Source organism: Apostichopus japonicus, chromosome 11, assembly GCF_037975245.1.
Source record: "Apostichopus japonicus isolate 1M-3 chromosome 11, ASM3797524v1, whole genome shotgun sequence".
Lineage (NCBI taxonomy): Eukaryota > Metazoa > Echinodermata > Holothuroidea > Aspidochirotida > Stichopodidae > Apostichopus > Apostichopus japonicus.
In genome coordinates, this window is record NC_092571.1 from 19,145,710 (window position 1) to 19,173,656 (window position 27,947).

Consider the following 27,947-nt stretch of genomic DNA (forward strand, 5'->3'; position numbering starts at 1 on the left):
GCCTTTCATTCATTGTATTTAAAAGTTTGGGCATCACATACACAGAGACTTAAACATATGTTACTCCCTGCCCTACCATCCTTTGGAGCTTCCACCAGCCCCTCCCCCAAATTACCAAAAAAATTAAAAATTAACACTGCAAACAAAAGATGACCGAACGAAAATTCTTACTGAAGACATGGTTTCCAAACATGAGCTCCACTTTATTCCTGAATTTCACAATGGAGACTTTGGTACACACCTTCAAAGTACATGAGTAAGTAATATTCCTACGGAAGAAGATTCAAAAGAGAACTATATGCGTTCCTTTCTTTCTTTTGGTTACATCTTTAAATATTGTTCCCATGCCCGAGATGCTAACTCTGCAGCAACAACTGAATGAATCTTGAGAAATAATTCTGACAATTTTAATTTCATCACAGCTAAAACTGCAAAGAGCATTTGGCTGTTTTTAAATGGCAAACTGTGTCACACATTCATAAACTAAACATGGCATATCTTAGTTGTCAGATCAGGCCAATAGTGCGGCGGCTTAAACGCATTTGAGCTCATCATAAATATTAAGACGTGTGTTTAAGTGCCCATTTCATGGCAGTGCAATGAGTTAACTGGATGTTTTCTTACAATAGCTACACAGTGCATGTATAGTGTGTGGAAAGTAGTGACAAAAGTATTGGTATGTGAACAAAAACACTTCACAAATCTACTGGATCATGTCTAAGTATTACATTAAAGATGATAAATTACCATCAATTGATCATAGTTACAGTTTATAATGTGAATTGATGCAGGTGACACAGAAGTTATAAATTACATCACCTGAGTGTTACCTAACATCACATCTCAGCCAAAGGGGCCTGCACTGCTCCCTCCAAACATTAGTAAATTACATGACCTCAATGTTACCAGACATCACATCTCAGCCAGATGGCAAACATTCATAAATTACATGACTTCAGTGTTACCTAACATCACATCTCAGCCAAATGAGCCTGCACTGCTCCCTCCAAACATTAGTAAATTACATCACCTCAATGTTACCAAACATCACATCTCAGCCAGATGGCAAACATTCATAAATTACATGACTTCAGTGTTACCTAACATCACATCTCAGCCAAAGGCGCCTGCACTGTTCCCTCCAAACATTAGTAAATTACATCACCTCAATGTTACCAGACATCACATCACAGTCAGATGGCAAACATTCATAAATTACATGACTTCAGTGTTACCTAACATCACATCTCAGCCAAAGGGGCCTGCACTGTTCCCTCCAAACATTAGTAAATTACATCACCTCAATGTTACCAAACATCACATCTCAGTCAGATGGCAAACATTCATAAATTACATGACTTCAGTGTTACCTAACATCACATCTCAGCCAAAGGGGCCTGCACTGTTCCCTCCAAACATTAGTAAATTACATCACCTCAATGTTACCAAACATCACATCTCAGTCAGATGGCAAACATTCATAAATTACATGACCTCAATGTTACCAAAAATCACATCTCAGCCAGATGGGCCTGCACTGCTCCCTCCTAAACATTAATAAATTACATGACCTCAATGTTACCTCCTAAACATTAAAATAATCAACTGATTCAGAGAGTTGACCAATCATAGCCCAGGTTCCACATCATCACATCACTGAATTCCTTTCTGCTGTCAAATTCCTTCCATTTCTGCTAAGAGTTTCTTTATGCTGATTTTCTCACCATTTCTCAATGGCCAAGTATGCAAGCCTAATATATAAATGCTAATTAGAAATGTTGTGCCTAAGCATAGTCCACTTTAAGGGGTAATGGAGGGGTAATAGGTTGAAGCACCCCCTGTGGGTCTGTGGTACTGACTCCCCTATGCAGTGAATACACATCTCGTCCTACAAACCACGATTTTGATAATCCTCTCCTCACTTTAACATATAGAGTGCATTTCAGGTCTATCTTGCATACAGTACAGCATGTACAATAATGCCAAGATGCACAACGATAACCACCACTTATGAAACCCACTAAATGATACAAATAAATATAAAACCAGGACAAAGCTATCACACACTTAAAAACAAACCAACAATAAAGTATTGACGTAGGTTAACAGACCGCTTTCTCTTACTCTAGAAAAAAAAGAAACTTAACATCACAATGTTCTACTGTATTTGTTTAGCAACACAAGCCACAGAGAGCTGAAGAGATAATGTATCCTGAGTGTTGCTTGATCTATTGTAAGATAGCTTTACATAGGCTACTTCAAATAGGTCTACAATCAAACCATATGTTCAACTTTTCTGTTCAAGTTTAACGATCGGAGAATGACTAGAGATTAATTAGTGTCATGAATTGTCTTTCGGATCCTTCATCTTTGATCTCATCCAGTCTTCGATCTTCTGTTTTAGTTCGCCATCTGTAACGAAACAAATTGCAGTCCACCCAGTTAACACGACATGAATCTTTATATCCACATGGGATCCTGGGGTTGTTAGTTAAGGTGTCGTACTTTCTTTGTAAATTATGGCACCTTTGTTTGATAGGAAATAAAGTCAAGGAACAACCACATTGGAAGAACAAATGGATCCTATTTATGTAGAACTTAGCTAGGTTTGTGCAGTATTACAATACACAGCTGTGATACAGTTGGATCCCTTACTTACTGTGATAGGGACTAAAGAGTGATCCCTCAATATGCTACATATCCTGAAAATAGCTATAATATAAAGATAGATAGCTTATCACAACAATTGTATCCAGTATTCTAACCCGATGCTCTTTCAACTCATTTTACTGTAGACAATGACATCTTGTGACAAACAAAACTTTGATGAAATCAATTGTAGAATCCTTTTGTCCTCATTTAAACTAAAATTGCATTGTGTTTTTTTTTTTCCTTCAAAAATTATTTTTTATTCAGAAAGGAAACAACGTACCATCTTCTAACATGTCCCTGGTTAGCGGGAGGCGGCTGAAAGGATCTGTCTGGGAGTTGAGCAGATGACGCTCTATGATGGATCGTTCCATTACAGCACCGGAGGGGAGTTTGACTGGATCGGTCATCAGAGTAGCCATCAGTGGGTCTGCAAAATGAATAAACAAACTCATAAGGGACATCTTAAAGACAAACACTTAATGAATAAACAAAGACTAAACAAACTCATTAGGGACACCTAAAAGACAATCACTTAATGAATAAACAAAATTCACTTACAGAGTCTCAACTACTGGTGTACTTTAGTGTACTTTACAAGACTTAATCATGTTTGAAGTAGAATGGCTCCAGACAGTATATAGTATTAGTGGGTCGCTGCCGTAAATCAACAATGATAATAATGAGCAGATAATTGGCAGTAAGTGTGAATGCTAAGTAAATGGAATAACAAAATACCTTTGAAATCTTCAGGAGCATCCTCAAAATTGATGTAGGCCTGCTGAAGCTTCACATAGAGTTCGTTGGCTTTCTTTGCCAGAATGGCAAAAGTGTCGACTTTGAAGCTGTTCATCTTGACCACATGTCTGACAACCTTAATGGCTTCTTCAAATAGGTTGGAACTATATGACCTCTGAAATGATAAAACAGCAACACATTTACTTACAGTCAATTAACAAGAAGTTATTAATAATCCTTGCCCTTTAAATGTTTAAACCAAGAAACAACTGAATAAACAAATCTAAGCAAATTGAGCATAGAGTTTGAAATGGGACTTTCTCCACGCAATATGAAATAGTGGAAAACTTTATCTAAAGAAACATACATTGTCGGAAAAATGTTTTTATAATTTTAGAAGAAAGTTACTGGTTCTGCTCCTGGTTCTACTAATAATCTTTTTAATTAAGAACAAGATATGTTTCATTGCATTCATCATCCATACCTCATCTTTAGCTATGGCCTGAGCCAGTTCTGGGCTGTTTAGATTAAGGTAGATAGAGGTAAGCTGAGACATCATCTTCTTCGGATCAAAGCCATACTTCTCCTTATTGTCCACTCGGAGGTCATTTCGATTCCTGCTCGATAGCTGTAGTAAGTTGTAATTCAACATGGCCGCCAAACGATCACATAACTCCTACGAAATCAAACCAAACAATACAACATTCTCATAACCAAGGGAATATCATGTTGGTGAAAAAGAAATATTCATAACACTGGTATTGGCACATAAAATCAGTGAAGGGTGTCTGGATCCAGTTGGGGAGGGTGACGTGAACAAAATCTGTAGAATAACGAAACAAGTCCAGCAGATTTAGAATTCCTTACAGGGGTTCTCTGGTCAACCCCTTCCCTCTTCTTTTTCTTGTAATACCCTTTCTAGAGGAGGATTTATAGATCTTTTCTCATCCCCTCCATTTATGTAAAGTAGTAAGGGCATAAATAAAACTATGCAGTGTACAGAGAGAATAACACCAGACAACGAACTTACTGGACGAAGGAAAGGTGCTTTGGTGAGTTCTGTGAGGAAGATGAACATCTCCAGGGTTTCATTTGTCAGTGTCAGGTACGACCTGCATTGACGTTCATCTGTTGACAACTGACGGCTTCTTTGTTGTCTTTCTTCCTGCATAATACAAAACGTAAAGAGTTGAACATCAGGTAAAAACTCCATAAATTTACTGCTTTCTTCACAGGAATTATAATCCTGCTGGACACTTATTTATCTATTGTATCATTTTTTAAGATACTTAAAATCTGCAATTTACAAAATCCTGAAAAGAAAGTTCAACTAGTTATAAGTTTGAAACAAACGACTGAGCCAGTTCTTCAGAGACTGATGCTTTCAAGAGACTTCCAGATGAGTCATTGAACTACTAAGTTACTATGAAAGTTGTGAGCAGGTTCTGAGCAAAGACTATTGAAATGTTTTTCATTGCTAGGCTCAGTCAGTGGTTTGCTGAATGGTACAATATAGAAATGGCCACAAAAGTTTGGGATTTACTTTGGTCTGGGATTTTCTATATCTTCAAACCTTTTACTGTTAATCCTGGTATGTACAACTGTGAAGATGTAATATGGAATAACAGACTAGCAAAGAATAAATTAGATGGAAAATAATGAGTACTTTGAAGGTGATTGTCACAAAACAAAAGCTTGAACATGGAATTAATAGTCTTCTGCCACTGATTTTATCATAATGGTGTACATAATAGCAGTTTTAGGTACAAACAGTAACAATAACAACAGACTCCGTAATATACCTTTGTGGTTTGCATTATCGCTAACCTCAAACAATCTTGACTATAATGCATGGCTAATAATCGCATACCTCAAACACTCAATGACTATAATCCATGGCTAATTATCGCATACCTCAAACACTCAATGACTATAATCCATGGCTAATTATCGCATACCTCAAACACTCAATGACTATAATCCATGGCTAATTATCGCATACCTCAAACACTCAATGACTACAACCCATGGCTAATAATCGCATACCTCAAACTTTCAACAGACAACTCATGAAATGATATGACAAAGACCATCTACGTTGATATACAACATTTTCAACATGTCAGTTCAAGCAACAACTTTTATAGCATTTTTGGTTTCTTTACTTCCAATCTGGAAAAGATTTCAAGACTGATGGTGGAGAAGAGGAGGGTCTGGGAGGAAGAGGAGTAGGGAATGAGGAAGGAAGGGGAGGGGAGGAAGAGTGATGTGGAGTAGTAGTAATAGTAGTAGTACTAGTAGTAGTACCAGAAGTAGATGTAGTGGTACTACTACTAGTAGCAGTACTAGTAGTAGTAATAGTAGAAGTACTAGTTGTAGCAGTAGTAGTACTAGTAGCAGTGGTACTAGTATTGGTGATAATATTGGTAGTAGTAGTACTACTAGTAGTAGTAGTACTAATAGTAGTACTAGCAGTAGTAATAGTAGTACTAGTAATAGTAGTACTAGAAGTAGTACTAGCAGTAGTACCAGTAGTAGTAATAGTAGTAGTACTAGTAGTAGTACTGGTAGTATTAGTAGTAATGTTAGTAGTACTAGTACTAGTAATAGTAGTACTAGCAGTAGTACCAGTAGTAGTAGTAATAGAAGTAGTACTAGTAGTAGTACTAGTAGTAGCAGTAGTACTAGTAGTATTAGTAATAGTAGTACTAGTACTACTAGTAGTAGTAGTAATAGTAGTAGTAGTATTAGTAATAGTAGTACTAGTACTAATAGTAGTACTAGTATTAGTAGTGTAGCAATAGTAGTAGGGGAGGAGGATGTCATACCTGAGTTAAGGTTTCCCAGTCCCCTTTATTTTTGCGGGCCTCTTGTATGTCCCTGATCCTCTTCAAACAGCCAAGGCTCTCGTCTAAGAGGAAGGTGGTGTCATTCATAAGCATGTTGATGAAGTGAACAAACTGTCCTCCAGACACCCTATGATTGAAGAGGCAGGTGATGAAGAGGAGGAGTAAAAGGAGGAAGAAGATTAGCAATAAAGTCTCAGAATAACTTTGATTCTTTCAATTAACTTCTTGATATATCTGAATATACATATCTGAAATGGAAGATGATATATATATATGTTTCAATAATAACTCCAGTCAAAGTAATTAGACATGATTTAGAGTGCACTTGTGCTTTATAATCTTAGCAATGACAACACCAGAGCAGATTCCTTTAAGTAATTACTACTCACTGGCTAGCTGTGATGATAGCCTTGCTGTGTAGCTGTACCTTATATATATTTCAATAATAACTCCAGTCAGAGTAATTAGACATGATTTAGAGTACACCGGTGCTTTCTAATCATAGCAATGACAACACCAGAGCATATCCCTTTAATTAAACTACTCACTGGCTGGCTGTGATGATAGCTTTGCTGTGTAGTTGTACCTTCCTTAGAGACTTGAAGATAATACTGATGTGGTAACGAATGCTGAATTTATCGTAAAACTCACTGCTAGCACCAGTCGTCTCAACGTCTGCAAAATACAAACATAAAGTCAAGTGTTAACCAATTGCTTACAGACCACCACTGCTGAAGAAACTTACAGAAGTACAATGGCTTCTGCAGCTTTTGCATTAAATCCCAAGATGGCTCCATTTCATTATCTCTTCACAGCTCATATGCTTAACTGGTAAAGTTTAATATCAATTATTCAAAAATCAGTAACTGTTTGTTTTGTAATCAAAGTTAATTAAGGCTTTCATCTGATTATTACTCAAGTAACAAAAAGGTCTGCATCACAAACAGGCCTGATGACAGGCTGAGTTAGGGGAGGGAAGTGGGGTGGGAGGGGGAATCTATCGACCTGTGGCCTAAAATATGGGATAATTGATAATATACTTATATACTTCAGGAACACTTAAGGGTGCTAAAGTGGGCCCAGGCTAGACCTGGCTCTCAGTATCACTGAACCATGTGACATTGCTTGTTAAACAGCTGTCTATGAAGGATCAGAAACTTAGATCTTAGTTTGATACATTTGCAATCAGTGTAATCAAACCAAAGCAGTTCACTAAAACTGGATATCAAGCACAAAGTGCTGTTTTATAAGAACGTCCCAAGAGTAGGGAGAGAGGCAGACTACTCACCGGTATAGAACTTCATCAGAGATGGAATTAAGTGATTGAGGGCTAGAGGATGTAATTGGATGGCTTCATAGACCTTAGATGTCTTATTCTGTATCGCAGGACAGAGGACGAACATGAGCTGATGAAAGAGGAGAGGGTAAAGAGCAACTGTCAAACTTTGTAAGAATACCAGAAATGTTCAAACAGATTAATAACCTTAATAAATTGATCCAGTCTTGTCGATTCCAAAACAATCTTGCTAGCATGTCTTGCATTTTTGGAACACAAAGCCACACTGTTTGAAGAATCTGTAATGGCGATTTGGCCAGTTTCATATACTTGAGGATCATGGAGATGGAGAAAATACAAGAATATGGAACCTGGATGGATTGTACAAAGGGAGAAAAAATTCAGTCATCTAGGCGGGACATCAATTATGAAATATAATTTAATAAGTTTGTGACGAAGCATTTGGCTGTTTTTTCAGTTTAGACTGACAAAGATGATAGTTAAAGAACAGACTATGCTATAGTCTGTTTATGTCTATAGAGGTAGGTAGACTATAGATACTGGTGACTAATCTATATCTATATATACCAAACTGGTCAGCAGAATCTGCTAGGATTGTCATCTGACCAATCACAATAAATTCATTCAATAATATGACTATAAATGAAGGGATTAGTTAATCTCACCTCTACCAGTTTGGCGACAAGGTATGGATTCTTGATGTAATTAGTTGAGCACAGGAAGATGAGCACAAAGTGGACTAAGTCTCGATTGTCAGGAAGATTTTCTAGAATTTGAGGGCAATGTCTAAAATGAAGAAAATAATACATCAAAGTTAAAAACAAAAAATTAAAGTGAAACAAAGGGTATGAATGTCACAACTTGCTGTTTAATTCCTACAACGTGTTTCATAAGAAAGATAATATAGATTAATATTTCATGGAATCCAATTGTTCTCATGATATTAAGAGAGGCTGCTATCCTGATATTTAATAGCTTCCTGTGGATGTAGAGGTAATAAATAAGAGTTAATTAAACTAATCCACAAGATGATATATCGATTGAGTGAACACAATAAGACACTGATAGTACAAGCAATAAGGCGTTGCAATATTTTCGTTGACCTTACCGATGGGTGGGGTCAATTTTTCTGGGGCTTTATGGCATTTTTCTGGCACAATGAAGGGCACTGGTGGCCAGGGACGTAGCCAGGGGGGGAGCGACCGCTCCCCCCCTTTCAGTGTCGATTTTTTTTTAAACTGTTGTTTTTTTAGCATGGTATTTTGTCAGTGCTCTTTTGATCTTGAATACTCGTCAGCTCCGTTAACTCGATTATAATCGTAGTAACATTCCCGCCTACTGATTCAACTACTAACTTAGTTTGGCAGATGCAATTAGCTAAATTTAGCCTATTACAAGCCTACAGTTGGCCACTGCGTAATAAAATACATATTGCCTACCTAACCGCACTCTATGGAATGTCACGAACCGTATGCACAACAACGTTCGTTTTCATCCTTTCTATGATTCGTCCTAAGTTGTGCACGAATAGCATGTTATGAAGCTAAACTATAGCAATCGTACGTGATACGCACTTCCTATAATAATTATTACACTGCTAATACACTGCGATAACGATATTTGTTTTTTGGCCACTGCATATCTGGCTATATTACAAAATATGAAAGTTTATATTGTCCATCAGTTAAGTTCGTCAAATGTATTAAAGTCCAGACATTGGACAATAAACAAGAATCATCCTACTGGAAAAATTGTAAAAGAGCACTATGTTTGTCTTTCTGATATATTATGTAAAAGAGCATGTAAAAGAATTCAAACAGGAAACAAAATCTGCTGATAATATGATATCCGTGATCAGGGGCGTAGCCAGTATGTAGCACTGTAGGCCCGGGCCTACACTTTTTTTGGCCAAGTTATCTTCTTTATAAACACCCATATTTCAAATCCATAAGCTTGCTGGACGAGTTTAAGAGTCCAGACAGGAATAACTATTGAAATGAACGTAGCAAGAATATGGCTGCTAAATTAGGTGACCTAGTCTTCTAATTTAGGCTGTCATTTCTATCGCGTGCCGTTTCATTCAACACTCTACCCACCGAAAAAGTCTAGAATCCGATCTTGTCAGTTTTTTTAACATCTAGTTAAGAACCCGTTTACGCAGATAATATTTCAGCCTTGAGAAAACAGTTGAGAAATTTGCATCAGATGGCAATCGTCGGATAGCTCTCGCCTTCTCTTATATTAGGCTAACTTAAACATTTACAGTTGTAACAAAGACAATTACTGGCTATAGTTGTATCAAAGACATTTCTGGCCTATCTATATATGTATCTACAAGCATCAGCAGTTGAAAAGTAAGACTACTCTGTACATGTACTTTGCTAATTTTAAATACCGAACATTATGTAGTATTGAATTACGTACTATTTTAACTCGTTTGTTTTTTGGTTTAAAAGTGATATTGAATGAGGTGTCTCAAGTTAGCAAGAGGCCATGGAACCAGAATGAACACTCGGGAAGGGCCGTTTCCGGCCATCTGGGGGGTTTGTAAAACCAAAAATTTTCTTGTACACTCCGCGCCAACCAATGGTGGCGCTCCGCTCAGATAGTCGTGCCTACAATTTTGAAAATCCATATCAGTCGCAAAAAGTGCTCCCCCCCCTTTCAAATTCCTGGCTACGTCGCTGCTGGTGGCACAAGCCATTAGTGCCACCAGTTTGTCCTGAGCACAGACACTGCATTTTGAAAGTAAATTTGGGTTACATATTAACACTAGTTAACCTAACAACTTCACCACTTAGGGACCACAGAGAACATGTACTTGTTAAAGCTAAGACAAAAGAAGTTGCTCATTGCAATGTTTCATTCACAACTGTTAAAACTTCAAATAAAAAAGGATATCACAGAAAACTTGCACTATATTGATAGTCTACGGTAGGGCAACAGCTCAAAGCAAAATATTAAGTAAAAATGTTGGCAAATTTGCCATAGAGAGAATAAATGTTTTCACTTACGGGACAATAAATAGTAAAAATTCTGTAATGTCTTCAATATAGTACTCTGGCAGTGCAGCAAACTTCATGGGCACTTTATCAGGCAGTGGTAATGAAGGTCTAAAAGGAAAGGGTCGGACAGGAAATTAGATTAAATCATCTACAATTATTATCAGAGTGACACAATAATACATGACAATGCATGATATTTGCATGACTAAATCAGTCAAATTTACACAGTGAAAGGAAAGGGTCGGACAGGAAACTAGTTTAAATCATCTACAATTATTATCAGTGACACAATAATACACGACAATGCATGATATTTGCATGACTAAATCAGTCAAATTTACACAGTGAAAGGAAAGGGTCGGACAGGAAATTAGATTAAATCATCTACAATTATTATCAGAGTGACACAATAATACATGACAATGCATGATATTTGCATGACTAAATCAGTCAAATTTACACAGTGAAAGGAAAGGGTCGGACAGGAAATTAGATTAAATCATCTACAATTATTATCAGAGTGACACAATAATACATGACAATGCATGATATTTGCATGACTAAATCAGTCAAATTTACACAGTGAAAGGAAAGGGTCAGACAGGAAAGTAGTAAATCATGTGATACAATAAAACATGACAATGCATGATATTTGCATGACTGAGTCAGTCAAATTTACAGTGAAAGGAAAGGATCTGACAGGATATAAGTAAATCATGTACAATAGTGTTATGGGAACTATACAATGATATATGAAAATGCATGATATTTGCATGAGTACATCAGTCAAATTTCAACAGTAAAGTGGCAGAATACTGTGTAAGATGAAACTTATTAGTCACATTCATTTTTTTCCATGAAGTCCAACAATTTGAAGCAGAACCCACAATTAGTCCTTTAACCTGGCAATTTTCCGTTAACAAAAGAGATAAATAGCATGACACTTGCATCAGCACATGACTGTCAGTTGTAGCTTCATATACGTCACAATAATTACATTAGTTGACTTGACTAAACATTTCATCCGACAATAACTGCAGAACATGGATAACATGGGAATACCCTCAATCCACTTGGAAATTAAACAGTTAACAATTGAGATCCCCCTCACACAAACTAGTCTGAGTATTATACTAATAGTGCTATTGTAATTACATAATAAATATTTCAAAAGTTAAATCAGCAAACTTTAGTATTTAATTTATAACATTTGCATTACCAAATCAAAAACCATGAAACATGTTCCCTAAATAAAGTGTTTACAAAAAATATTCAGTTAACAAATTGTAAATATTCCTTTTAAGGATCACCACCAGTATAGATAATGTTCCTGATATTTGCATGACCTTTGCACATGACCTTTCCCTGTTCAATGACCGGATCTACTTACTCTTCTCCCTCTGGGACGACCATGCCTACTATCATGGACATGACATTCCGGTAGAATTCAAAGCATCCCCACAGAAGGTTCTCATGAAGCAGACCAGCATCTGCACATGCTTTAGCTCGAACAATTTTCTGGAAGAAACATAAATAACATGCATTTATTTATTTATTATAAATACAAACACTGTTAATAAATACAAACAGACATGTAGTATGAATGGTGGTAATAGGTGGGAAGTTAAGGGGGTAATGGGGGTAATGGAAGGGTAACATAAGCTTCCTCAAATTTTATTTTTTAAGGAGCCCCGGTAATGTGTAGGATATTAACAGAAAGTGTACCCTGCACTACAAACTTTCACTTGATATTTGGAAATATTACTGAAATTTTGACCAAAAGGTAGAGAAGGGTGAAAGAAGAGAAGACAAAGACTTTATAATCCAGTGAGGCTCCTTTCAGTTAAGTTCCAGGCCTTAAAATTATCTCAACGTCCTGCTATGGAAGTAAGGTCAATGGCTCACCACAGGAGACCTTAATTAACTCTAGTGTTCAACCGATTATGCATAACAGAAAATACCGATTACCGATTATTTTTTCCATAATCGTACCGATTCCGATTATTTGAAAATGAAAATATCCCGTATATACGAAATCGGCAATAAAGTTGGCCGTGGCTATTCTTACAACGAGTCGTAACAATTATTTATAAACTATTCTTACGACAAAGGCAAATTCAAGAGCAGTAAAGTAAATAAAGCAACTGCGCATGTAGTAGGGCTAACCCTAACCCTAAACATAACCCTAAACCTCGATCCTAACCCTTACCCTAACCCTAACCGGAAATTATTGTTACTCCTCGTCGTAAAAATAGTACTCCTGGTCATGAAAATAGCAACTGCGCATGCGTAGTCGGAAATTATTCTTACGACTAGTCGTAACAATAGCCACTTTGAATAAAGTTTGACAGAAACAATAATTGTTGTGATTTTCCCCTGTTTCCTTTTGCTTCGTTTTTATACAAGGCTCTAAGGTATCATTTCGTATGTACCAAATTACCTCTGGAGTTTCTCGGAAAGAAAAAAAAAAGTGTTTTTCTTTTTTAAATTTCCAAAATACGGAAATATGACATCCTATCTAGTCAGTACTGTGCTAAGCGAATGGCCTAACCACCTCGACGTGAATGTCACGTGTTAATGGCTTGAAATGGGCTAAGAATAGTTACTCAAAATATCCATCTCAAAAATTATCTCAGACAAACCATCCATCTTCAATCTTTACCAAAGTGTAAATTTTAATGACATGTTGCCTTCATTCCGACATTATTTTCTACTTATTTTCAGTATTATACTGTTTATGAACAAATAGAAATGTTACGAACTTCAAGTTAAACATACCTATTCGTTACCTATTTAACTCTATTCAGGTTCAATTAGAAAATGTAAGCTTTGGCCAATCAAACTGAAAAGCAAATTGTACCATCGTAACTTGTTTAAAATTACTCTAAAATGTAATACCAGATTGATGTAAAGAAATAATAACAACTAGAAACTACTCCAATATAAAATATAACATTCCCTCTATAAGACATATCACTTACAGTACCTTCCAAACAAATGCCGATTTCCAGCAAATTGAAAGTTTGCTACGCATTTTTTTTTGCAAACCGATGGTTAGGCTACATTTCTCATTGACTTAGTGTGGTTGTTAGGCTAACATGTGGTCGAAGATTGCAGTTTCCGTGGATATTTTTATTTTTTATTTGCGACACAACTAGAGCGAATTAACAGATGGCAAGGTTAGATTTCCATGCAGTTGACTTAGTGTGAAGTAAGGCTACCATGTGGTCGGAGATTTGTGAGGATTTTAGGTTATTTTCGCTGGTACTGAAATTGCTTCGTGCACGCCGTAATTTTCCACGGTAACTTCCCGGGGATTGTGCGCGACCCTACCGCACTGCTTCAAATTTGATGCTGGATGTGAAAACTGTTTGCGCGATTCGCGCTGCAACTGCAATTCCTAGCTAAAGCAAACGCATGTCACAATTAATTTTACACAGACACCTGATATAACGAGGGCGATTTTCTTATATTTCTTTTTCACACTCGTAATTGTGCTTTAGGAGGGCTTTTTAGCACATCTCTCCCGCTTATTTCCGACCCTGTCAAGCACATTTGTTAATTCGCGAAATTGGTATTGCTGCTATGCCTACTGTGCCAAGAAATTTGAAGTCACTAACCACGAGGGAAGCAAAATCGGCGACCCTGGCAGCGTAAATTGATGAAAGTATACACTGTGAAAGACCTATAGAGGGTGTCTTATTTTAATATTTCGTAGTAAAAGAACAAACCTAATACATAAGTTGATATTTTCAACTTCCATATGTTTTTGAAATATGATATTTTCGCCTTCCATATGTTTTTGAATAATCGGTATCAAATAACTGGTATTCCACGTAATTTTTACCGATTCCGATTATGTTCCGATTATGCAATATTCGTACCGATTCCGATTAGGTTAATCGGTTGAACACTAATTAACTCACAGCATCTATTATACTTCCAAAGAATGTGTTAATACTAACACTTAAGAAAAAACACTTTCAGAGCATTCCTAAATCCTAACAACTTGGAACGATGTGATTGATGCATTTGAAACATGTGGGTGACATCGAGACTTTTATTTCTTTCCTGATTTAATAACAATCCTTCAGATAGAATGTCTAAACCTATTCTAAGCTTTAAATACAGACTGATTCATTCTAAGCTTTCAATATAGACTGATATATTCAAACACTAATCCTACAGTCTGATTTATTTGCCTATGATTAATTTATCATCGTCACCTTGACTTGTGTCTTCCATTTCTCTAAGTGTTGTCTGTTTCGTCTTTCCTGAGGTGTGTTCTTCCACTGTGCTTCTTGACCCTGCAGTTCCTCTATCATCCTTGTCAGTTCTCGCAAACTCTGAACCCTCTGGGAGTAATGTCTGATAGTGGGTAGTAATGCCAGGTGTTGGCAGTGCATGGTCATGAAGTAGCACTCGGTCGGGAATTTAGGCTCCACCCAGACACTCTCATCAGAATCTATTGTAAACAATATAGTCAACATGTGATGTAATGTTGTTTTCAAAATGAATATTCAAAATTGATCATTTTGAAACAAAGCTGCACTAATTATCCCACCAGAGCAGGTGAAGATCGCCATCTTGTTTAACAATCTTGATATGACATCATATGACTGTTTAAAAGTTGGGTGAAGTTTCATGAATGTATCTGGCAAACCGCATGTTGAGTAACATCATCGGGGCAAACGATTTGAAAGTGTCACTGTTATTCTTTATCATTTACAAATCATATATGAACTAAAAGAAACTATATTCCTGAAAACAAACACCTGATTACAAATCCATGAATTCAGAGTATACAAGAGCTAAGCCATCTTCACATATTTTTCAAGAACAAACAACAATAAGATAATAAAACTAAAGAGAGGGTCTTGAGGAATGATTGCTAAGATGACAGAGAGACTACACACGATGATCATTTTCCTGGAGAATGAAGGGTTTATCGGGCAACAATGAGTCACCTTCTAACCACCAAATCTTAGAACATGACTTTGAGATTGCTAGCTTATAAGCTTTACAGGCTTAGGTCTCTTGTTTGTTCCCAGATTTACTGAATGGTGGTGGGAGGATAACCTGGAATTAATGTTTCCAACGATAGCTTACTTAATTTCTCTATCCACTGACTGACTCCCTCTGAGGTGGCGTTGATTCTGGTACACTGTGAGATATCTATCCGGCACTGTTTGTGATGAAGATACATTTTATCCACCTGTAAATCAGAACACCAGGAGAATTGTCACAAGTTTGATAATTAAAAGGACAAAGGTCCAGTGCTTGCATCCCTCTGGTCTTTGTACAACCCTATTCCATATACCATGATAGCTTGCTCTTCATTGAACTAACAAGTTCACTTTTCTGTATCCACATTTTCAAATAATTCTTCACACTAAACTGCGGGCTCTGATTACTAGCTTAGTCCACTGATAACACTAACATTTATTTTACACAGTGGTGGCAAATGCTAAATTATCCAGCTGGTAAACTCAATTTCCCAAAAGTAAAGTTTTTTTGCAAAATAATGTGTTCAGGACCAGGAATCGGATCATTTGTATATTTTAAATTAAAATTATGTGGTAATCTGCATAAGTTTTTTTTCCAACTTTTACAGACAAAACTTCACCCAAGAATGGCGGACTGGCTGGTGGCCATTACCGTTTTGGCAGGAACTTTAAGGGTGGTCTTTGGCAAGATATGTGGGGTGGAGGGGGGGGAGGGTGGAGGAGTTGGCTTCCATGTACTTTCACCCTTGGTTGAGACACTTATACAAATTAAACTGTGATTTAACAGCCACAGATGCAACAATTGCATCTACCGAGTGACCTTGCCATCATTCTGTCTTTCAGCTTATTTTTTTAAATGAAGTATGAACAAACTCACCCTGTTTGGTGCCACTTTCTCATTCAGTTTCTGTAGGATAACTAATATATTCAGCATGAAGCCATCACCAGCAACTTGACTTTCATCAACCTGGAAAAATGAAATTACAACAAAAAAACATAATAGTAAGTCCAAAAGTACTGAGAAAAGATCCCTTTAGATTTTTTGACACACCCAGAACATTGCCTGTCAATAGCAGCAAAGCCCCCCCCCCGCCCCCCAAATGAAATTACAAAAAAACCATAATAGTAAGTCCAAAAGTTCTGAGAAAAGATCCCTTTAGCCCACCCCCCCCCCAAAAAAAACCCCTGAACTTTCTGTGTTCGGTACCAAGGGATTACTTCTGGCTTTCTCACTTAAGCACTACTTCTCTTTCTCATTCCCTTTTCTTCTTCTTCTTCCCCCCCCCACCCCTCTGGTCAACCCCCTCCTTTAGCTCTCTTCCACCTTTTTTCTCCACACTTTTCTGTCTTTGTCATTCTCTAGTTTATTCCCTACCCTCCCCCTTAATGCTCTCTTTGTCCCTCTACAGCTTATCTCCTACCTCTCCTCTTCCCCCTGTTTGTTTATTTCTTCTCTCCATCCCATGTCTACTAGTCCTCTTACATAGATCAATTTCTTTTGTGTTCACCATACTCATTAACCTGTCTGTGCTGTGTATGTATTTGCCCCTTCTGTTACTGTTACTTGTCATTCAGCCTCTGAAGAAGATCCTGCTATGGATCGAAACGTCAGGCCCTCTTACTTTTACTCAATTTTTAATTCTTGTAAGGACAGAGGGTTATATCTTTTTTTTTATTATTAAATTCTTGTAAGGATTGCACTTAGGTATTCCCCTATAAGTCTTGAATGTACCTGACATATCAATGCCACACATAAACTAACTTCAGTACTCCTTATGGCTACAAGTTAGGTTTCTCAAGTTATTATTATTCACTAAAGTAATTTGTCGATTACTCACATGAAGCTGAGATCTCTTTTGGTTTCTTTTAAGTACGACACTCAAGAATTCCATCATCTTGTCTCGAGTGTTAGCGTTGACCAGTAAACTCTTGAGAATGTGAAACAACTCCTCCTGTAGAGATAGGAAGATATTAAAAAAGAGGTTAGTTTCATGTCCTGGGATGATGAAGAGAGCTGCAAGACAAGTTACTAACAACAATAATAATAATAAATGTAAATTTATATAGCGCCAATATCCAGAGGAAAACCAATGCTCAGTGGCGCTAGTGCTCAGGGAAGGCAGTCAAAAATAGATAAGTTTTGAGTCTGTTTTTGAAAATGTTAACGTTGGGTGCCGACTTGAAGTGCAGTGGAAGTGAGTTCCAAAGAGTAGGGGCGGCATTAGAAAACGATCGTTGACCAAATGACTTGAGCTTCAACTTAGGTACATTGAGCTGTTTGCTGATTGGAGGATCGGAGAGAGCGAGTGGTGGTCTTCCGACTGATCATGCTACTCATGTATTCTAGTGCTAATCCATGCAGGGCTTTATATGTGAGCAGGATGATCTTGAAGTTTATCCTGTGGGTAACCAGGTAGTTGCTGAGTATTAACTTATTTTGTATATTTTCTTATTTTGATATTCTTTCAGACTGCCAATTGCAAACTGTGATCCCAACTACAAGCACTATACTCAACTAACTGCACAACGGTTGCCACTCATTGACATGTGGCTTTGAGAAGTTAACATTAAATATATCTGTCACCAATACGATTCTTTTACTCGTGAAGTGATCAATAACATATATCAATTCATCAATGTGAAGTTGAGAAAATATCAGGGCAATTTATTCCCACAACTATTTTTATTTCTAATTTCACCTACAAAACGATCAGGTTTATAACTTTATGATTTAGACATGGCTCTTCCACATCTCTCAGGACACCCTTCTTAATATTTGTACGTACCCTTAGCCGTTCTACAAAACCTTGCAGGGTTTCTGTAGTTAGTTTCATTGCACTTGTAGATATGTTTGCTGATGAGAAAAACTTCTCAGCTACCTTAGGCTAGAATAGAAAAGGAGAAAACAAGAATGACATGTAGGTGAACTTTAAACAAATCAAATAATTCTTTTTCATGCCAAACAAAATCCAATTCCATTTCCAATATGATCTGCGTTGTAATTCACCAGCAGGTGGTGGTTGGGGGGGGGGGGGGGGTGAAGGTATTGTAAATTGACCTCCAGAAAACCAAACAAAGACCATTCAACAACATCTGATGTAATTGATATCGTGGTTGCATAAATTACATTTGAAGAAACTTATGTGATGAGGCTGTAGCAAAGAGAAGGAACAAATGCAGAAGAATAGAATCAAGTAACCAACTCCATGCTGAAGTCTGGCAGATTCTATTTCTCATAAACAATTGTCCTTTGTCTTGCATTTAGTGAATAATAGTTGAATAAACTGAATATGAATCAAAACAAAGGACCGCAAGAGAGCAGGAAGAGAAACGACTGGCATCTACGACCAAGGCAGGGACGAAATAATCTGTTACTTACATCGTCTTCAGCAAAGACCGATAATCCCAGAAATGAGCCAAGTAGAGAGATTTTCTCAACTTCTCTTCCAGCACTGCTGGTGATTGGCTTAGGAAGCCAACAACTTGTTTGAGTCATCTGTAAGAACGGAGAGCATGCAAATTCATTTACACTGACAGAACATTACATCCAAGGAAAGCAAAAATAATTTCAAAAAAACACTTCTACAATACAGTAAATTGCAAAATGATTCTTCAGAAAACTTCCATTACATAAGAAGTGTTCACAAATAGTGGTCTACTGAATCGGTTTGGCCACATGGTAAAGCCAAGGTTTACTTCCAGAAAGATAGACAATTGTTCAAGCATCAAGAACATGTAAACTTCAGTGCGAAGGCTTGTCTCAATTAATGTTTAAACTTCCTATGTAGAGTGTTGCTTGTATGTAACGTGATAAGTATGAGTTTAGTCTCACTGTTTACATTTAACTACAATCAAGTATAAATCAAAAATGTTATAAACAAGGTGTTCAGATAATAAAATAGTCAAGTTTACTTCATACCTATTTGGTGATCTAATTTTTGTTTTCATTATAATATTATATCCACAATTTTAGTTAACATGAGAACAACTACAAATTGATGTGCCACTTTATTTCTGAGGTTCTCACTTAAACTACTTTTAATCGAAAGAACTCTGTAGTTTACCATGCTCAAAGGGTAGCTGTCAACACTGTGTAATATATAGTGGATATACTTACAAGATTGCATATAGGTCTGAAATTATCCACTTTGATTTTGCACAGCTCTCTCAGAACCTGTAAGAATTATGAAAGCAAACGTTCAACCTGAGGATCATGGGTCCAGCAAAGTGAGATGATCTCAGGGAGTAGCAAACAAAACAAGAGAGATGAAGGAAGGAGAGAGGATAAGGGGCAGAGGGAAGGGAAGAGGGAAGGGGAGAGGAAGAGGCAGAGGGAAGTCAGAGGATGAGGGACAGAGGGAAGGGGAAAGGAAAGAGGGACATAGCTTGCACTAGGTGCAGTATGTTATAGGTCATGAATATTTATGAGTGGGTCTAATGGCTTCTCATTCCAATCAAGTTATATCAGACCTATATTCATATAATTTTCAGTTTGTGCTGAATGTACATAAATGTAATGCATAACCTTGTTGCCTGGGCTGGTAAAGGCATAGCATTCAAAGATTACACTTGGTCATGGTCAGTAATTTACATATCAGTGATAAAAGCAACAAATTGTTGATCAATGTCAGCATCCAGGTATGAAACTAGAAATTGTAGTTAACTGAGGTTGTCAACGGGGAACTACAATGCTGAAGGACCACATTGATTGATCAACAGCACTGTACCATCCAACTATAAATAAACTGTGTGCGACTCTCATTGATTGCAAGCACATTAATGTATAATAATATTACTGCCATGTTGGTTCATTGACACACCAAAGAGTAAACCAATGGAGCTACACACAACTTGGATTTAAACCTTGCAGGTGGAATACTTGATGATAAAACAGATGATGCAGGGTTAACTCACTAGAAGAGGAGGGTTAAACTCATCACTGGTCAGAGAACACCGTTGCATAGTCTGCACAAGTCCTAAGATGACAGGCTCAAATATCTGCAAAGAAATCACAAACAGTGAGAAAAAATAGATTCATTTTTTGATAAGCTAGCAGACAGAAATGTGACTAAACCTTTTACTGGGCTTGTAAGAGGAAATAACAGCCTAAAGAACTGGAATAAGTGAAATACTGAATTCCAATAGGAATTGTGAATACCTTATGCATTGGTAAAGGCAAGAGGAAAGCCTCCTGTTTACTGGTTTCTTGTGGAATGACAACATTTAAATTTACAGTAGCTGATATGTTATTAACAACAAGTTTTATGAGAATCATTTAGGAAATGAATATTATCCTGAACCACTGGTCTACTTCTTGATCCTGACCCCTGCTACTGGTTCATAGTTATGTTAAATTTAGTTCAGAGAACCTAGAATCAGGAAGCTTACAGTAGCTTATTTGAGACCCTATCCCTGTTAGATCCACCTTGATCACTGAAAGTATCATCCTCTTTGGTTTCCATGACAACTAAGATTGTGTATATCCCACATATCCCATTCAATACTCACCACTGCAAAACCATTGTTGTCATGAGAAGAATTTACCACCAGCTCCACCAGGAAACTGTCTGGAATGTCTTGTGTGAGGAGTAACGGAAGCAGCAGTGAAGGCTGGGAGTTATTTCTACAAGATGAAAACAACAAAATAGTGAAATAATGCTTGAAATGAAACAGTATCTATAATTAATTTTTTTTTATTTACCATTTATCATACAGCTTTCTTATCTTCCTTTTCATTTCATATGAATGTCAGAGTAACTCTACAAAATCCAGGAAATCTCCAAACCTTTGACATGTTTAGATTCATTCAATTAATTGTGATGCTGATAAACCTGGCAGTGATAATTGAGTTGAATACAATCAAACACTTCTCACTTATTAACATTGACTCTGTTAGAAATTGTATTCATGAATCTCTAACCAAATCTTGGAGGGAATTGACAGTACATAATATAGTAGATAAAAGTAAAAATCAAAATTGCTTTCACTGTTTAAAATAAGGATTTTTGATGGAATATTTAAGCTCACTGATCACACTTAAGCAATTACAAGCTTTCTATTTACTTAACTGATAAAGTTTTTCACATAAAACAAGCTAGAAAGACTTAGCTTCAAAATATCTCAAACTGAATTGTTCACATAACTGCTACAGTAATGAAAACAGAATAGCATCATTTTGTCCATCTGCATGAATCTGATGCTGATGTTTCATAAGAAACCACTTGATGTAGGAACTCGGCATATATATTGTGGATAGATCAGTAGGTAAACTAGTAACTAATCACCGCATCGAGCAGACCGGTGGGTAAACTAGGAACCAATCACTCCACAAAGCAGACTGGTAGGTAAACTAGTAGCTAATCACCGCACCCAGTCGACCATAGGGTTAGCTTTATAAACATGGGCCGCTACACCACTGATGAGTTCAATGTGAGTACTCGGTGAATGATGGCAGACCAATGGGTAAACCAGTAACCAATCACCGCACAGAGCAGACTGGTGGGTAAACCAGTAACCAATCACCCCACAGAGCAGACTGGTGGGTAAACTAGTAACCAATCACTGCACAGAGTAGACTGGTGGGTAAACTAACCAATCATTGCACAGAGCAGACTGGTGGGTAAGCTAGTAACCAATCACTGCACAGAGCAGACTGGTGGGTAAGCTAGTAACCAATCACTGCACAGAGTAGACTGGTGGGTAAAGTAGTAACCAATCACTGCACAGAGCAGACTGGTGGGTAAACTAGTAACCAATCACTGCACAGAGTAGACTGGTGGGTAAACTAACCAATCATTGCACAGAGTAGACTGGTGGGTAAACTAACCAATCATTGCACAGAGCAGACTGGTGGGTAAGCTAGTAACCAATCACTGCACAGAGCAGACTGGTGGGTAAGCTAGTAACCAATCACTGCACAGAGTAGACTGGTGGGTAAAGTAGTAACCAATCACTGCAAAGAGTAGACTGGTGGGTAAACTAACCAATCATTGCACAGAGTAGACTGGTGGGTAAACTAACCAATCATTGCACAGAGTAGACTGGTGGGTAAACTAACCAATCATTGCACAGAGCAGACTGGTGGGTAAGCTAGTAACCAATCACTGCACAGAGCAGACTGGTGGGTAAGCTAGTAACCAATCACTGCACAGAGCAGACTGGTGGGTAAAGTAGTAACCAATCACTGCAAAGAGTAGACTGGTGGGTAAACTAACCAATCATTGCACAGAGCAGACTGGTGGGTAAGCTAGTAACCAATCACCATACCAAGCAGACTGGTGGGTAAAATACACCACACTGACAAGTTCAATGTGAGTACTAGGTTAATTATGACATGTTCTCTTACCTTGGCTGTGTAAAGGATCCTTGTAATACTAACATGGAGTGTGCTAGACACTGACTTGATGTCTCTGTAATAAGCAGTTCTAAACTTCCTTGAGTGCATTGCTGTATGAAGACAAAAACCAAGTTTTAATGTTAATATCTTTATCAATCAAAACTTATGAAATGATTTAGACTGCTCAGTATGATGGGGACACAACTTGCTGTCCAGAGGTAACTGGTACTAATCCCTCAGTATGATGGGGACACAACTTGACTGTCCAGAGGTAACTGGTACTTATCCCTCAGTACGATGGGGACACAACTTGCTGTCCAGAGGTAACTGGTACTAATCCCTCAGTATGATGGGGACACAACTTGACTGTCCAGAGGTAACTGGTACTTATCCCTCAGTATGATGGGGACACAACTTGCTGTCGATTGGTTTTTTTTTTACATACTGAACTAATAATTCAAGGTGGTTAGAAATATGCAGGAAATAAATTCAGGAACTTGTTGGTAATGAGAACAAAACAATATAAGAGTCTAATTACTTCCCACCTATCAACTGAACACTACATGCACTGCATATATATGCAATTTTCACAGCCTGCTAATGAATGTGGATTGCATGGGAACAAATGACTATTAGTGGCTGGTAGGTGGGGGATGGGGGGGGGGGAAGGGGAGAGGAGGGAAAATTAGAATAGACAACTTTCTTGTCTGTTATCTGATATATATCTCTTTGACATACATTCCTACTAATTAAATAAAATGAAGTTGAATGAGACAACACGATATGATAGAATGAACCTGGCAAAGGAGAAACTACTATGACTCACCTTTTGACTTTTTTCTTGTTTAGCTCTCTCATAGCACTGAATGAGGTACTTCAACATCTCAGCCTCTATCTGACCATCCTCTGCCGTAGATGAAGATGGTGACTCGCTGAGGAGGAAGAAATCAGAGCAGTAAAGTAAAACAATACAAGATGAAGACCTGTAACCTGTTTCAACATCATAAAAGAACACACTAGATAATGATATGTGAGGTGCTATGTTGGGGTGGGCAAAAGGAACAGGTTATTAATATTACTAACAACACTAATACACAAACAGTATGTAAATGCAAGCTAAATATAAAAAGGACATTTGACTAAATTATAATGACTATTCCCTAATACATAATTTTGAGGGGAACAATAATAATAATATAGATTTGATTATTATAAAATATTAAGTTTAATATTAATATAATGGTAATTACCATAATAGCATATCAGGGGTGTTAAAATATTCTTAATTCACTGTTGAAAGAAGACAGGCTACAGCTTCCTTTGAAGCTTCTGTGTTATTTACATCCAGTTACTAAAGAATCAAGTGACAGCTGTACACAAATTATAATTCAATGTCTCTGAGGATAGACCTAGAATTGATTATGCATCTCATTAAAAGCATGAACAAACCATCAATTCCACCAAGATCAATTTTTCCAGTACTAATCAGTCCCATTCAGTCACATTATCACAAACTTTGGTTCTTTTCCAGCAAAAAGAACATATCAAATTAATGAAGTCCAAACTGGACTAGAGGCTATCCATCACTATTGAAAGAGACGGTTTAGGTAAACAACATGATTGATGATTTATCTGTGTTTATAATGGAAGTTATAAAAAAGCTGATGAGTTTATCAGTCTTTATCAGATAATTCCAGCGGGTACCCTACCTTGTGGACTCCTTCAAGCTAGTGAATGGATTTCCAGAGGTCGAGAAGAGTGTTAAAACTTCCATCAAAATAAAACTCACAAGGTCTTCAATATTCTCAAAAACTGAAGAATGGAATTTAAATGGAACATACGTCAAAATATTATACAGGTTACCAACCACTTATATGTTCATAATATTATAACAATATAACTCATTATGCTATTAACTCGAAGGACAAGGAAATGATGGAGCAAAATATAGGAGTTTACTTTGTATCATCTTGAGAGTGAGAAGATAGCTGTGGATAAATTGCTCCACTTTCTTAAAAAGTTACAATAAAAACAGTCCATATGTTTGGTAATTTTTCCTGACGACACAGCACAGATCATGCAATGTGTTATTAGGGGACAGATCATACAGCAACAATCGGTATCGCAGAAGATGACAAAAAAGACAAAGAAAAATTGTCCCCGTTGTGACGCAAAGGTGGCAGGTTCCTGTATATTACATGTCAGCAGAAATCTCACCGTTTTCAATGTTTTGGGCAAATTCTGATGCTAGTCCTTCTAGATATATGACCCCTGGTCCTTGCTCCCTCCAGGAAACCTTGAATACTTGACAGATGGTCTGTAGGATGACTTCCTCTGTCTCTCCACAGAGTGCCATGCTCTGATCAGAAAATAAAATAGTCAAACAAATGGTAACAGGTAATCAGTCTTTGGAACAGACATACTAACACAGAATGGACTCAGAATATTGATGAACCTACATCATAAACTTGTTAGATTAGGCCCACGACAGATTGGTGACAACTACATCAAGGCTGTTACTTCTCCCCCCCCCCTCCTCCCATCCTCTCTCCCTCCTCCCACAAAAAATCCCCACTTCATCTGAGTTAACCACATTTTCACGGTAGATTTATCCAGAAATATATTGTGCTTTGCACCTAGGCACATCAGGCAGGGCTAAAGTAGTTATTGTCATTAATAGCAAACTACTCCCCCAATGTGACCTCTTTGGCCAGGAAGTGAATCATCTCAGTTTGTACAGAACAATGCATCTAGTCAGCTGCGTCATATTTGATTTACACTGAAAGACGTGGATAACAGGGAATGATTTGCAAGAACAATACCTCCTTGGAGAGTTTCCTCTTCCTATTATCAATTTCATCTTGTTCTGGATTCTCAATCCCAGAGTCCACATCCATCTGTGATACGGACCTGTAAGAAGGAAGCAACAGTAAATAACAGCTTCCTGTTTATTATTAGGTTCTCTTCATTCCACATGTGCTATTACAACAGCTTTTTCATACCTCTGACAAGTGACAATTGGTAACATTTTTCTGTTCTGGTTTGACACTATCTGTGTTCTAGCTATAAGAGTAAGACAATGGCATGATAGCTCAGAGTAAGGATCTTCTTGTCCATTGGGAGTTCAGCCTAACCTTATCCCTTTATCAAGAGTCAGGTATGTTGCAGGCCATTTCTTGTAACTATACTCCTGCTTTCTGAGACAGCAAAACAACAACTACAGGATTCATGGCTCTGATGGTTAGAAACCACCAATCTATCAAGAATACTTTATGTTGAGGAGACATCAAATTATTGACATGCTTACCCTGCTTCATAGCTAGCGGAGCACTCCTGACTGTCTTTGTCAACTTCCATGGATTGAGCCCCTCCATCAACTTCTAAACTGCCAACACCACTGTCCACGCTCTCCCCGGGGACCTCCATGACACCACTTTCCAGGCTCTCCCCAGGAACCTCCATGACAGGCATTTCACTTGGCTGAGCTGCAAAGCACGAATGAGTTAAACAAGGTTACATAAACAGGCTTTAACTATCACTTAAACTGTATTACACCATGCATTAAAAGTGATTAAAGAGATGTATAGCTCAAGATGAATTTCACAACATCAAGGAATAGAACAGTGTTCATATAAAAGTCTCTGATCCAGTCAAGTTTCTATGAAATAAACCAATAGTGTTCAGTTTCAGACTCTCTTCTGATGTGGTGAAAGCAAAAACATAGAGTCAATGGAACTAACCTTGTGACTCGGCATTTTCCGTTGAAGCCTCTGCCTTCTCGGAAGGGAACGGTTTCTTGTCTTCGCTGGGTGATGTTGCTGGTGTAGTGGACGGACTGCTCTTGTCAAGTCTAGCCAATCTCCTCCGACGAATCTAATTATGAAAGTAAAAATCGAATAGAAAGAATTGGATTTCTTTACTCAATTATGTCAACTTGGATGCTGTAACTACCTGATTCAGTCAAAATTTTGTCACTTGATATCAAACAAATACATGAGAAGGAAAAAAGGTGGCTCTGTTTAACTACAGTTATCACCGCCACTTGTACTTAATCATCATTCCTCTTCGGAACCTAAACTATCCTAATAATAATCTAGTATCAGAGCTAAATTCTATCCTGCTACACTCAAATTCTATCTTCTCCATCCTACTAAATCATTTAAATGTGCCTATAGGCCTAATCAGTTCAGTAAGCCGTTCTGCTCCTCCAAAAGAACCCGATATTCTCCGCTGATAAAGACGTTGTTATGGTGTGCGGAAAGCACCGTTTTGTGTCAGCGGAAAGTACCCTGTGCGGAGCGGAGAATAACGGTACCGTATCTTTCATATAGGTTTACTCTTGAACCCAAAACTTGTTCATTAAAATTACTGACCTACCAGACAAGTAAAACAATAAAAATTAAAGAGTAAAAATTAACCCTAAAAACCTAGTCATTCCTTCCAAATGAGTCCCTGGCTTCCAGTTAAGAGTGGGTTTATATACTGCATCCACTAGCATGACGAGTCTCTTAAGTTAGTTAGGATGTGCCCCATGCCAACATTGGTTGTTCAAATCAAAAGTTCAACTTTTTCGCCTTCTTTTCTTTAGTCTGACTTCAGGAGGGTTGTCTAACAAACGAGTAGGCTATATCCTACTGTAATTTTGTGGAACTACACAAAAGGCTTACTGTGCCATACAATACTGTTCGAATGGCCTGAATGCCTAATTTTAGTCCTAACGCTAAACCTAGCCTAATAATACGCCAGTTTTCATATTGCAGTGTAGCAGTGGCCCGAACTAAACTGTGTTGCCTAACACTCAATTGATACCATAAGTTCACCGCCTAGTCGAACGAAAGCAAAAACAACACAAATGGTTTTACCTCGTCGGGCGTTAACTCGCTCATCCTGACAAAAGGTTGAGGTACAGATAATATTATATTTTCAGTGAAAGTAGTTTTGTCAGTGTATTTCTTCCTCAGTTTGGGAAGTACTCTCGCGCGATCGTAAATCAAAGAATTATAGCGAAGAAGAATTCTACGTTGCCAACTGCATTTTGTCGTCGTTTTATTTTGCACTAGCCTCATT

General features: G+C 37.6%; 1 protein-coding gene across 2 annotated transcripts; it reads right to left on the bottom strand.

Annotated features, from left to right (window-relative positions):
- Nucleotides 1–164: 164 nt before the first annotated feature.
- LOC139975597 (ubiquitin conjugation factor E4 B-like) lies at nt 165–27,947 on the bottom strand. 2 transcript variants are annotated; one of them, XM_071983630.1, is made up of 29 exons: nt 27,743–27,947; nt 26,621–26,753; nt 26,188–26,365; nt 25,703–25,790; nt 25,098–25,239; nt 24,590–24,692; nt 23,707–23,812; nt 22,890–22,990; nt 21,053–21,167; nt 20,459–20,542; nt 19,662–19,718; nt 18,924–19,040; nt 18,331–18,429; nt 17,383–17,496; nt 16,422–16,511; nt 15,648–15,753; nt 14,765–15,003; nt 11,929–12,056; nt 10,548–10,646; nt 8,199–8,319; nt 7,525–7,642; nt 6,823–6,911; nt 6,626–6,663; nt 6,216–6,363; nt 4,418–4,552; nt 3,872–4,063; nt 3,388–3,562; nt 2,933–3,079; nt 165–2,412 (listed from the first exon to the last, which is right to left on the bottom strand). In XM_071983630.1, exons 1-29 carry the CDS (start codon nt 27,944–27,946, stop codon nt 2,342–2,344), a joined length of 3,537 nt encoding a protein of 1,178 aa, XP_071839731.1. In that variant the 5' UTR covers nt 27,947; the 3' UTR covers nt 165–2,341. The 2 variants fall into 2 exon arrangements, with proteins under 2 accessions (XP_071839731.1, XP_071839730.1); XM_071983629.1 differs by lacking the exon at nt 6,626–6,663 and having other exon boundaries at nt 6,785–6,911.

Bases quoted from the DNA above. Each gene is read 5' to 3' on its own strand.
- LOC139975597 (XM_071983630.1), bottom strand. From the start codon at position 27,946: ATGAGGCTAGTGCAAAATAAAACGACGACAAAATGCAGTTGGCAACGT. The intron at 20,543-21,052 runs GTGAGTATTGAA...ATTTCTTTGCAG, and splicing joins ACAACAATGGTTTTGCAGTG to ATATTTGAGCCTGTCATCTT. The intron at 17,497-18,330 runs GTACGTACAAAT...CTATCTCTACAG, and splicing joins GTTTTGTAGAACGGCTAAGG to GAGGAGTTGTTTCACATTCT.